Below are 13,051 nucleotides of genomic sequence, written 5' to 3'. Positions count from 1 at the left end.
CTCATCCCTAATCCCAGCTGTGGATGCACTGCATGTTTCCAGCTAAAGTAGAAGTTCTCCAAATGTTTCTTTGAGGGTTAGGCTTTTTTCTTTTATTCTGCAAGAAAGCATCTGCCTTGTAAAATAGCTGCTGATTACTATTAATTATTCTTGATGACCAGTAGTAAAGGCAAAAAAGGAGGGGTTTTTTTTCCCTATTGCCTCTTATTAAAAGGAATTCAGTTGGAAGGTTCCCATTCACTGCCTTGGTTCATGTTAATTTCTCATCTGACTGGAAGCACTAACGAGGCTCCAGCAATGTCATACATAATACACACTCAATATGATTGCAGCTTCAGTCCTGGGCATGTGCATTGTGGGAGCTTTTAATTACATGGTCATATACTATTTTTGTCACAAGACCCCAGCCCTGATCAGATGACAGTACTCAGCAGCCAGCTGGTTAACATTCTGTTCTCCTTCCAAATTGTGGATAGTTTTCAGTTCAGCAAATATTCAGATTCTGCTTTTGATGACACTCTCACAGGCTCCTCCTAACAAATTACTTGTGTTTTTTTTACAAAACAGAACACTAAAAATCAACATCCAATTTCAGCATTGTTCCCCAGCAAATTTATTCATTGCACTGACTTCACCAAGGGATTCAGGGTGATCAGCCTCTGTCACTACTTGTGTGTTTATTCAGCTTCACAGAGGCAACGAGATCAGAAATCTTAGAGCCCCAACTATTCTTCAAGCCTGAAGAGAAGTTTCTTAAGTGCCCAATTGCTATTCCAAACTGGAGACCTCCTGCCACACCTCTACCAGTGCATCTGTCATTTTTCTGTCCCTAATTACATATCCATACCAGCCCAGCGTCCAAAGCTCAAACATTTCAGGTCAGTTCCTCTGCCCTTCCTAAACAAGCCCCTCATTAGCTTGCAGCTCCTGAACAACTTCTAGAGCAAGTCATTACCCAGGGTCAAACACTCAAAATTCATCTTACCTTCTCCATTGCTCCTACAACAGAAATCTTCAACATCCTTGTTCCCATTTGATCATTCTTTAGCTAGACTCTGTTTCTCGTTCGTTTCATTCCCTTGTGATCTCATCCCACACCTCTCTGCCCTGAAATCTTCTCCAAAATCTGAGTTCCTTCCAGCAGCTGGTTCTCATGCAGACTGAGTTATCTACAGCGCTCTGTATAAATGTTGTAGTTCTCCTGCTTGATCTCTGGTCTCCTTATTCAACCACTCATCTGTTCTTCCCTGATATTCATGCTCAGTACTTTCAACCTCCACTCAAAAGGGCCTCATCTCCTTTCCAGTGCAACTTAGCATAGCTGTATATTATTATGCATCTGTCAAAACTGACTAAACCAGCAGGGACTCCAATAGTTATAGCAAACCTGGATGTCACAGAAGCATCTTCCACCTTCCTACTGCATCTTCATGGCATATGGTGCGAGTTTGCACTGTCACCTTTTACCCCCATGCATTCACTTTTAGGGAAGGGGCTCTGGCTTCCAGAGGAGAGGCTGTGTCCCAAATGCTCCATCACCCTGGCATCATCGGTCACGTGCAGTTGATAAATACATGCTCTTCAGCCCATCTGGGCCATGAAGGGCCCGGAGTCAGTGGAAGGTGAAGTGTTCATTTCCTAGGGAAGGACCCGTGCCTAAGGAACCGCAGCCGCCTCCACGCTGCCCTCTGGCGGCAAGAAACGGGCAGGGCACACAATGGCGGCCGTTCTGCCTCCCAACAGGTTTCTGTTTCCTCTCCATCTCTTGACTGAAAAGATCTGGGTATGAACTCTGAAATAAATCCTTACATTTTAAAGGCTGTGCTTCATGAATTAAAAACGTGTATTTTTTGCCTGTAGTGTATCAAATAGACTCTGCTGCACCCTTCTCACCTAAAAACTCCCAACTCCCTGATCAAGGTTTCCCATTATAAAGCAAAAAACTGAAGGACAGGAAGAAACTTTTTCTTTCTCCAAGCAATGTTCTTATTCAGTTCACCCCAAAGGATGATGGATGATAATGAAACATGAAAGAATTTCATTGTAGGACACAAAGTAGATTGCTGTCATTTCAGATTGCTTCACTATTATTAAATAATCACTTTGGTTTTGGAGGAGTTATTCTAAAAGTCTGAGCTGAAGGGCAAATTGTGGAGTTTCAACACTGGACCTCTTCTAAATTGCACAGGTATGAGGCATTCTCCATGTGTTATGAGAGACAAATATCAAGCTACTGGCAAGAAACATCAGTTGTGGGGAACGTGAACATTTTTATTGCTCTTTTGTGATATCATTTCCTTTGGAAATTTCTGTCTAACAGCCTTGAGAGAGTCACCTCACCAGCAGGATGCATCATCTGGGAGGCTTCATAGGACTGGTCCACAGCCTTCAGGTTGGCTGTTTTAACTCAAGTGTCCTCTCCTGCTGCCTTTTTATGCTGCCTTCTGTAGAGAACTCTCACAATTCAGCTAAAATGGTTTATCCCATGTCCCTGCCTCTTCGCCCCTCCGAGTCACTCTGCAATGTGAAAAATGGAGATTCACTGTAACAAAAGCATGGCTGCATGCTTCTTACATCATCTGAATGAAATACTTCATGGGGAAGCTTGTATTTCAACACTGGGCTTCACACCTAAAGCATGTTCAGCTTTCAATCACTTCTGTTTTTCACAGGAACCTTCACAATTCCCTTTCAGTTTTGCAACCCACAACTTATGTATACAGTAAATACAGCCTAACAGCCTGGTTCCTTCATAGCTTTGTATCCCTAATCCTTTCTTTGAATGATTGAATTACCTACTAATTAAGGAGAACTCAGTGCATGCAAGTAGAAAAAGAAATTATAATTTAGTGGGTCTGATTTTTAGAGTGTTGGGGGGGGTTTCCTGCAGGACCTGAATCAACCACAATAGCCATCACAGATGTCATTGACTGTCCACATCTTGCAGTACATCACAAGTATCTTTTTGAAGACAGTCACATCCACTCAACAACAGGTAATTGAGTACCTTTGTTTAGAACAACCCACTGTTCTTTGAACATGGAAGACTACATATTCTGTACTGTCTTCCAGTACCAACAGAATCTGCCTCAGGGTGTTCCTTGGGATGTTCACCTTTTTGAGAACAGGCAGCTGTAATAAACCTGCTCTGCATTCATAATGCCTTGTCATTTCCTCCCCATCCTATTCAATTTATTCAGCATTTGGCCTATACTTGTTTCTCTTTTTCAGCAAAAGCCTCAAAAGACAATGACCAGTGCAAATGTGAAAACCTTGTGACATTCCAGAACTACGCAACCAGTGAAGTAAGAAAACTCACCCAGCGATATATCCTTTCTGAGTAACTGCTTCTTACAGGTAAGATAAGAAAGGCAGGTTAAAACAAACTACATGTTTTCAGATCAAGTCTAAACTGCCTCCATAGCTAAAAACAGTTTATTGTTATGAAAATCTAAACTACGTAATAGTTGCCAATGAGCAAAGCCTTTAACTTTTAATCTGCTTCTTCTTCATAAAAGGAACAAAAATATTAACAAGGATCTTGAATTTTAATAACTCCTTACAGTAAACACTTTCAGGAACAGCAAAGAAACAACTGGTCAAATTCAATACTAACATGCTTTGCTTTTGTTACTTCTTCAGATGCTACTGAAATAGCATTTACAGACTACAGGTTTCCCTGCTGAACTCCTTGGTGAGGCACATATGCAGTGAGTCATTTAAAACCATAATCTAGATAGGAGGAAATCAGAGGACTCAGGTTTGGTTAATCTTGCATTAAAAGAAATGCAGATAGAAGTTAGCGAAATGCAGATCACTAGCTTCTGCCACTCAGTCTATTTCAAGGGAGCTGCTAGTGCAGCAGCCTTTACCCTGCCTGCAAATCCACATCTCAGAAAACAGCAGCAAACTGGCAATACAACTCATTGTGCACTATTTATGCAGCAAATTCATGAAAGCTGCTTCTGATCAAATAAACGCTAACAAAACATCACATCTTCTACTTGTGTAACTGTGTGCAAGAGCAGTAAGCACTTACTCTCTGCACAGAAGAGTGCAGTGATCCCAACAGCTCATCACTGTGCTTCCTAGGCAGGAACAGCTTCACACTGTGAACTGTCAGTGCAGAGGGAGGCAAGCAGAGCCCTCCATGGCTGGTAACCTGATGCAGAACATGGCAGACACTTTAAGGAATTATGTTCTAATCACTTGATTAAATTACTCCATGCAAAGCAGATTTCATAAAAGAGGAGAAAGCCATCCTGTAAGGTTATTGCTAGGTGCTTCAAATGCTCATCAACACACATACTGTTGTGACAGGACTTCTAACAACTTGGGAGAAAAACTTCTAGGTTCTTTCCCACATCCTTAAGTGTTACATGACATGCAGCATTCCAGCCTGCATGCTAACAAGGAAGGAGATCAATTCTTGCCCCTTCAGAAGCTCTTTACCACAATCTCCTGCAGTGGGCTGTGAGGAGCTCTGAGCTTACTCAATGAATTTAGTTACTAAGCTTAGAAGCTTAGCAACGTGTGCTTTTTTGCTTTGCCACTTGAGCAGGCAACTGTGATTTTTACTCCAATGGCTCAAGGTAATGGAAAACCTGTCAACACTGAACCAGAGACTAGAAATTTTGATAGGAATAGTGCTAAGCACTTCCTCAGAGCACTGTGCAGCCACTGTTTAGAAGAGTATGAACCATCCAGTTTCCTCTTTATTACAAACCTAATTTCTCTGCCTTATCTCAAGAGCAGGTCAGGTATGAGGTGCTACACTAGTCCTTGGTAACTGCAGACTGCTGGCTAGTCCAGAGATCTGGGGGGTGGGGGCAAACTGGCTACAAAAGTAGCTCCAGTTACACAAAACAAATTCAGAGGGACCAATCCAAACTGTTTGATGTCCAGCTACATTAACTTTTATCAGTAAGCTGAGTGCAGTTTCACTGTTTCAACTTTGCCTCTGTGAACTCTTGAGAATATGGCTGAAGAAAATGCAGTTCACATGGCGCTCCTATGCAGAGTAACCTTGCCACAGCAGACAGATGAGCAATTACCAAACCCAATGTCCAGGCAGACTGAACACCCACAAAAGCAGGATATCCACCCTTGCTCTTTACTAGCAAGAGGTTTCCCTGCTGACAATGAGGGGGACAGTAACATAGACAGAATGTAGCTGTTCTGGCCAATCTCAAGAGGCCAAATTCTATTTGCCTGTCTGCCCTAAAAATTCCAAACAGCAATGTGTCAAAGATCCCAATTTATATGCCCAGTTCTCCATTTTCCCTTGTGCAAGATGTTAAAATGTTGAAATCACGACTCTAGTCAAACAAGCAAGGAGTGGGGTGCAGCAAATTCATCCTTTTGAGGTAGATCTCAGTGACTTCAGATCTCACTTGATGCTAGGCCTCCTCTTCCTCTCAGCTTCCCCTGGCCGCAGCCTTTCCATAGCACTCAGAGAGGCTGAAGTAAACAGTACCGGTCCAACATCTTCCTGCAGGAGACAGCATTCCTGCCAACTGGAAGTGCTTATCAGGAAAGGGATACTGTACACTACTTTGTATTGCTACAGCTTCTTACTGTAACTGGAACCAGCCCTAGATCCCATGGAGTTTGTTGTTCTCTATTCCACATTTGTCTGGAAACCACTGCCACAACTGTGGACAGGAACACATGAGGAGCAGACATTCTTACTGGGGTCTCAGAGCCCCACAGTTCTATAATCTACTGCCAGTTATGTGCAGTTTTCCACATGATTAAGTGAAACATTTTTAAACAGCATTAACTAGATAAATATTTACCCTCACTTTAAAATGGAGAAAAGCAATCAATTTGTAGAACCAGCCTTTTTAATAAGCTACAGTCTGAAATCCATGTCAAGGTAAACCTGTTAAGTAATGGGGCTTCACACAGCTTTCTCAACTCAGCTGATCAAATCAGAAGAAAATAAAGGAATATTTTATGAGAAACTACTGGGATTCTAAGAGGAGAAACGAGAATGTTTATGGACCATAGCAATCAGGTAGCTGACTTTTTAATGCATTTCATCAGTAGCTCTCTTTCCTTAACTTTTATCTACTGGAAGAAATGACAAAGAGAATGGAAGACTTGGAAAACAGACTAAAATACTGATGAGAATTTGAAGTGTATCCTACACTGTATATTTATACATACAAACTTGTCAGAGCTATTTTCTTAAACTGGTTCAAAAAAAATAACATCTTTGTGTCTGAAGTTGAAAATATTCTGGATCCTTGCATTCATATGCCATGTGTTGTCTTGCATTGATTGCAGATAAGAAATGCTGATAATTTTATATAAACAATTTAGTAACTAGCAGAAGTTCTAATTAAGCAGAACAAACTGAAATAAGCTATGCAAAATAATAAAATGGTGTTATTTTTTGAAATGAAACCTCCATGTTTTGAAGTATTTTTAGGGTATGAATTTGACTTGCTTTTCTGTATTTCCCTCCTCCACTCCTAGTATTTTAAGCACACAGATTGTGTATATATATAGTTCTATGTACAGACATACAGAGAACAAGTGAGACAGCATTCACAGCCATTAGGCTTGACTTGGATTCTTCAAACAAGTTACTACTGGAATCAGTAGGAAGTAAAAATGTAGTTACACATTTGTGTTTAAACCGTAATGGAATTAAATTATCAAAGTGAGAAGTCTGCTGGGTTATCAGGGCATCACAACTTGAAGTTTCAAAACCTTTTCCTTATGTCTACACTACCCAACTTCTCCCTGCTGTCCTTTTGTCAGTATTCACTGATTCTCTAACTTTCCTGAATGCAAGTAGTATATTAATTCTGAAAATATTACTTGGTTAATTCAGCTAGCTGCACACCTGTCAAACACTAAAACACAAACAAAACCAAACAAACTGCTTCTATTCTGGCCACCCTAAGTGTCTACAAGTCTCACTCCCTTCCCTTGACTGCAACTCATCCAGATCTGTGGTTTAATAGGTAAATATACCAGCACTTCCTCCTTTGCTCTGACACACCTCAGAGTTTGCCTCTTGACTATCTCCAAATGGAAACACCAAACTTCATTCACTTTATAACAGAAGTAGTTGCAGCAAAACTTAAGTGATTAACTGATGTCAGACAAGCTGGTGAGTGTATGTGGATATACAATAGCAAGCTTTGAAAGATACCTCATGCTTTGGCATACTGTGGAATTCTGCGGGGTTACAGGTACATCCTGATTTTCATTAGGTGTTTGTTTTTACCATGTCAGAAAATCACTGCCACCTCAATTAACAATCCCTAGTAATAAGGAACATCCTGCAGTCATGGTCTCAAACAAAACAGTCACAAATCTCCAAGATACTGACATTCTCAGCAATTGCCTTGAGAACACCTGCTCATCTGTCTCCAGTATCTTCAGAAAACTAAAAAAAAAAAAAAAAAAGGCTACTGATTTAAAAACAGCTTTGTGAAGTTAACTGGTATCTTACTGAAAGCCTATACTACACATCTAGAAGAAGCTATACCCTGTTTGTCCTTTTACAGGTATGTACTCTTGGATGGAAAAGACAAAGGAACTGACGCACATTCTACTTGATTTCACTTGGTAAAAACAGTGTGAAATATTTAACATAAGTAAACCCTTGGGGTTCCCCACCAACATCCCAAATTTGCTACTGTTCCTTACATTACGGCTTGTTGTTTGCATTAGCACTCCAAAAGCAAACACTAAAGGAGCCCCAGCCCGTTGGGATTTGGCACCATACTTGCCATCATCGAGCCTTGCTTCACTTACCTCTTAAGATCCAAAATGCCCACAGAAAGAACAGCAAATTTTGCCATGTGAAGGTTATTTCTAACAGAACAAGAAGCACAGCAGTGGTAATGAATCTTCATTTATATAGTTTGTTCCCTAAAACCAACAAAAGTATAATACAAATTTTTCTTTAAAAGAGATCTGTAACCAGTTTTATTGTAGAAATAACACCTTTACAGCATTTACTTCTCACTGGTTTGTTCTGGCATGCTTCTAATGATGTCAGAGTCACCTGTAAAACAAAAATGTATGGTTAGAAGAGGACTCATGGGAAGATGATTTTAGGAATAAAAGTAAGAGAAAAACCCTCTACTCATAAAATCACCACAGTGATTCTAGAAAAAGAAAACAACCTAAAAAAACAGACAGTCTGCTCAGGAAAAAAGCAAATAATTTTGTTAAAATTGACGATAAGAATACTTTTAACTGTGTTTTTCTAATCCAAGCACAGTATTTTCCAATAATTACACACCTGTCACCAGCATTTACAAAGCCAGGACTAAAACAGTAATCTAGTCCTGGAGGACACAATGCATAGTTTTACTCTAGCGAATGTCTAGCCTCCCCTGATCACAGAGATATCAGGACAGCGAGAATATTCGCATTGTCAGCTCCAGAGCATTGGGACTGACTTACAGCTCCCACCCCACCCAAAACCAAACCTGAAAGTGACATTTTGACAATTAAGTTTACAGCTACTATTTGAATACAAGCAAGCTAAATAAAGTTTCCTGAAGCAGTAGGAAATTCAAATCATTCATTGTGACTTGGGGAAGAGCTGGTTAAAGTCATTACAGGAATCATTAAACCTATATGTATGCATTCTGGTCAACAAACAGAACAGGGGATTGACTCTTCTCTTAAAACATTCTGGAAAGAGGATGGGAAGTCACCTACTTAGCATTCTATATAAGGAATCTGAGCAACTCTCTGGGACAAACACTGTTACCAAACCATAGTAATTACATACAAATGTAGTTTTAAAATGAAGCACTTAACATGATTCTCGTTCCCTTGATGAATACCCACCTGCCCGTTGGTTATTTTTCTATATACTATTCTGGGAAGCAGGACAAGTCACAACCCTTTGTCTCAGACTAAGAACAGTCAAACAGGGCTGTTGTAAACAGTATGTTGTGCAGTCTGCCCTAGCTGATGGGTTCAGAAACAGGTCCCATACAGTTGCTTCCCAGACACCAAAACCTCCCTACAGACTGACAAGCAGACAAAATGCTCACAGGGCTCAGCAGTAAAAGAGTTATGTGCAAGAGATGCAGCAGTGCTTCCAGGTTCTGAGAACCCTGGACTCACAAAAGAACAGGATCTTGGTCAGCAAAAATTTTAAGTGTTAAACTTGATGGAAAAATGCAGTCAAGTGTGTCATCACTCCTGCTCATTCCGTGCTCAGTGCTGCGACTCACAGGAGAAGGGAGGATCCACAGACACCTCCTCATTTGGCCTCTACACTGCAGGAAGGAATTACCTGGGTCAATGATGGCCAGTGTGCACACTCTGTAGTATTTTCCACACGCTGTGCCCAACTCAATGTTGTTCCCACTATAATGATGGACACCAGTCTTAGCAAGCATAGCGTAGTACTCGATCTCTGATTTTCTGAAATCCAAAAACTGGGTGTTAACAGGACCACAAACAATTCTGACAACTGCAATACAGAGAGAGCAGCTTTAACTCCTACCACACTTAACCCTTAACTTTTCCTTCCCACCCAGAGAAACACAACTGTTTCTTGTGAGGCAGCATCACTCCACGCTTGTGGCTCAGGAACCTTTATTTACATGTCTGCTGAAGGTTTGCAACAACAAACCCTTCAGGCTGCTCCTACTCAGGCTCATTTCTACATGATAGAAGGACTCAGCACCTGCAGACCTCTGGAAGGCCTTTCTTTAGGTGCCAAAGTGCATAAACTAAGAGTTAATGTTGATGGCCAGTGGCGACCAGATGCTGAACAGAGAGGCACCGGTGTTGCAGCTGCGAAAGGAACCATGTATTTTAATTTAAAACAAAAAGTCCACCTATGCTGCCCCCTCTTTCGACTTCCACTAGGAGAGTCTAGCAGTCAGTACTGTTTCCCAACCATTTTCAGATCCCCACTAATATTGGGGATTGCCACTCACTGCAACAGTCTTGCTATTTCTCAAGTATCTGATTTCTGGGTTGTGCACTGACATTGTCTTGAGCCTGTCAATATCCCTCAACAACAGTAAGGGCCCAGGTATTCAATGAGGAAAACATCATGATACTAGTAAAAATTACATTCTCAAAAAATCAGTTTCACTGGCCAGGACCCCAAATTTATAACTAACTTTGGCAAAGTGCTTCAAATATTTTAAATCTGTTATCAGTTTTTCTAGCTATAAAATGATTTTCCAATATACTACTTTTGGAAAAACATAGGAATTCAGCCCCATTACACTCTTAGTGAACGCTATCAAGTGTGAAAAGCTTCCAAGACTTTCTCTAGTGTAAACTCCTTGAATCAGAAAGCCAGAAAAACACCAGGAAGAATTTCAACACTTCTAGACTTGAAATCATTACACAGCAAATTACCAAACAAATTTCAGAGCACTCTAGAACATGCCAGCAAAGCCCTCTGTATGAAGTCTCTGGAGCAATTAGCACGAAGCACAAACTGCATTTGTACAAAGAGCCCATCTCGGAATTGTTTTCTCCCACATCTGCTTACCTCAAAGCAGGACAGTTGTTGGCGAGGATGACCAACTTGGCTTTGCCCTGACGAATCATTTTCAGAGTTTGTTTGTACCCAAGCACATATTTGCCACTTTTCATAACCAGCTGAAGCCTGGAGTTGATGGACTCCAGGGACTTTTTCTGAAAAAGATGTAGAGAAGTGTTATTGTGTTACTTCACACTTTTCAAAACAATGGAGAACACAATAGAGAAATTTCAAATATGTGCACTTTTCATAATCTCCCTACAATCTGAAACATGGAATAGGAAAGGCCAGTCACTCACCACAGTATAAGAAAACTCATAGACAGGGACATTGCTGATACTGTGTTTTCACAAGTTCAGAAAGTTCTTTCTTATCCCCACATCCCTCAATAGAAAAATGCATCTCAAAAATACATCTCACTATTGTTGTTGCTATCTACATAAATAAGTGACAACTGCATGTATTTGACAAGCTCTTGTCAAGGCTTTGCAAATCTAAGCCAGGTTCAGAGCCTGTCTCTCTCCAGGGCTCACACTGACAACGCTACATGGAGCAGCAGAAAGAAGGAATTCTGTGCGATATCGAACTGATATTACAACAGCGGAGCGTGATGCTCATGACAACAGGTCAGGCGCATCTGACGGACGAAATCACCACCACTGACCAAGAAACTCAGATCTGTCAGAGCCACTGTAAGAGAAAGGCCAGAACATGGCAGGAAAGGCAAAACCTGAACTCCACCCGCACTAGGAGCCCCTCGGCACCACCTCTCCCTCCCTACAGCCAGCTCAGGAGCTCTGCAAGCCCCCGGGACATCGCACGGAGGGACCCGAGGACACCGAGCGCAGCGGGAGGCGGCCCAGGGCGCGGCCAGTGGCAGGAGGGCACGGCCCGAGCTCCGAGGGCCGCTATGGGCCGTGCCCAGGGGCCCCCCAGTACCCCCGGCCCCCAAGGCAGGCCCCGCCGGGGTCCCCCCGCGCACCAGGGCGCTGCCCGGCCGCTCCGCCACCACGTGCGCCCGGCGCGGCCCCGCTCTCACTCACCGTCTTCTTGGCGGCCACCATGTTGCTGCCTCGCGCGGCTCGGGCGGTACCTGGAACACAGGGGGATGGAGGGGAGCGGTCAGAACCCGGCAGCAGCGCCCGCAGCGCCCGCAGCGGCCCCCGCGCCCCCGGCCCGGCCCCGCTCACCGCAGACGCGCCGCCAAGATGGCCGGGCCGCCAGAAAGGAAAGAGCGCCCGGCAAGCACCGCGCGAAGACCGCGGCAGCTCTCGCGAGAGCCGTGCACACCACGCCCCGCCCCACGGCTGCCAATGCGCCCGAACGACGGCGGCGGCCCAGGGAGGGGCGGGGCCTTGTCCGGGGTGGGCGGGGCTATACTGTGTGTGGGCGGGTCTTGAATGAATATGGGCGTGGCCTGGCTGAACGAGAGACGGCGCTTGGGGCGTGTGGGCGCGGCCGGCTCGGCGGCGGGGCCGGCTCGGCGGCGGGGCCGGCTCGGCGGCGGGGCCGGCTCGGCGGCGGGGCCGGCTCGGCGGCGGGGCCGGCTCGGCGGCGGGGCCGGCTCGGCGGCGGGGCCGGCTCGGCGGCGGGGCCGGCTCGGCGGCGGGGCCGGCTCCCGCCCTTTCCCATGCCTACCACTTACCTCGTTCCGCAGAGGGGCATTAACGCATGTTACGCATCACAGCCTCGCGGGAGGCTTCAGGAGCTGATGCGGAAGAGCCGTAGCGGCCAGAGCCTTCCATCATGGAATCACGGAATGGCCTGGATTGCTAGGGACCTTGAAGCTGACCTAGTTCCAGCCCCGCTGCCATGCCATCTTCTGCTAAACCAGCTTGCTCAGAGCCCCATGCCACCTGGCCTTGAATACCTCACAGGGTCGGGCTGTGTCCCTAGCACCTCTACCAATGTCTTCGCCACCCTCACAGTAAAGGGCTTCTTCCCAATATCTAATGTAAAACTACTCTCTCTGTTTAAAGCCATTCCCTTTCCTCTTGTCACTAGCAGTACATGCTCTTGTAAAAAAAACTCCATCTTTCCTGTGGGCTCCCTTCAGGTCCTGGAAGGCCACAATCAGATCATCCCAAAGCCTTTTCTTTCCCAGACTGAGCAATCCCAACTCTCTCAGCCTTTCCTCATAGCTCCACACCTCTAATCATCTTGGTGGCTTCCTGTGGACTCCCTGTGGGCTCCCTTCAGGTCCTGGAAGGCCACAATCAGATCATCCCAAAGCCTTTTCTTTCCCAGACTGAGCAATCCCAACTCTCTCAGCCTTTCCTCATAGCTCCACACCTCTAATCATCTTGGTGGCTTCCTGTGGACTCCCTGTGGGCTCCCTTCAGGTCCTGGAAGGCCACAATCAGATCATCCCAAAGCCTTTTCTTTCCCAGACTGAGCAATCCCAATTCTCTCAGCCTTTCCTCATAGCTCCACACCTCTAATCATCTTGGTGGCTTCCTGTGGACTCGGTCTGACAGGTCAATGTCCTTCCTGTGCTGGGGACCCCAGAGCTGAGCACAGTACTCCAGCTGGGATGTCACCAGAACAGCGTCCCTGGGA

At 44.4% G+C, this 13,051-nt stretch overlaps 2 protein-coding genes and 1 non-coding gene across 11 annotated transcripts in view; 1 reads left to right on the top strand and 2 right to left on the bottom strand.

Moving 5' to 3' along the window:
- MATN2 (matrilin 2) overlaps window positions 1-6,447 on the top strand; it is a 65,421-nt gene extending 58,974 nt beyond the window's left edge. For 2 of the 9 annotated variants that reach the window (XM_074554619.1, XM_074554624.1), the window contains exons 22-25: window positions 2,321-2,392; window positions 2,891-2,995; window positions 3,232-3,327; window positions 6,077-6,444. In XM_074554619.1, the coding sequence (XP_074410720.1) occupies window positions 2,321-2,392; window positions 2,891-2,995; window positions 3,232-3,327; window positions 6,077-6,129 (326 nt within the window). In that variant the 3' untranslated portion in view covers window positions 6,130-6,444. Of the gene's footprint in view, window positions 1-2,320; window positions 2,393-2,890; window positions 2,996-3,231; window positions 3,328-6,076 lie in introns of all 9 variants that reach the window. The other 7 variants (XM_074554630.1, XM_074554588.1, XM_074554604.1 and 4 more) reach the window with 6 other exon arrangements.
- A 1,413-nt stretch (window positions 6,448-7,860) lies between these two features.
- RPL30 (ribosomal protein L30) lies at window positions 7,861-11,811 on the bottom strand. The gene is made up of 5 exons (XM_074554652.1): window positions 11,683-11,811; window positions 11,536-11,585; window positions 10,502-10,647; window positions 9,281-9,411; window positions 7,861-8,029 (listed from the first exon to the last, which is right to left on the bottom strand). Exons 2-5 carry the CDS (start codon window positions 11,554-11,556, stop codon window positions 7,980-7,982), a joined length of 348 nt encoding a protein of 115 aa, XP_074410753.1. The 5' UTR covers window positions 11,557-11,585; window positions 11,683-11,811; the 3' UTR covers window positions 7,861-7,979.
- Window positions 8,268-8,402, bottom strand: LOC113458934 (small nucleolar RNA SNORA72). Its single transcript, XR_003379695.1, has one exon. It is a non-coding gene; the product is annotated as a small nucleolar RNA SNORA72 (small nucleolar RNA).
- Window positions 11,812-13,051: the final 1,240 nt, after the last annotated feature.

The sequence above is a fragment of the Zonotrichia albicollis genome, chromosome 1, assembly GCF_047830755.1.
Source record: "Zonotrichia albicollis isolate bZonAlb1 chromosome 1, bZonAlb1.hap1, whole genome shotgun sequence".
Classification (NCBI taxonomy): Eukaryota; Metazoa; Chordata; class Aves; order Passeriformes; family Passerellidae; genus Zonotrichia; species Zonotrichia albicollis.
The sequence above is the reverse complement of the archived record's forward strand: the minus strand, read 5'-3'. Positions and strand labels throughout refer to the sequence as shown.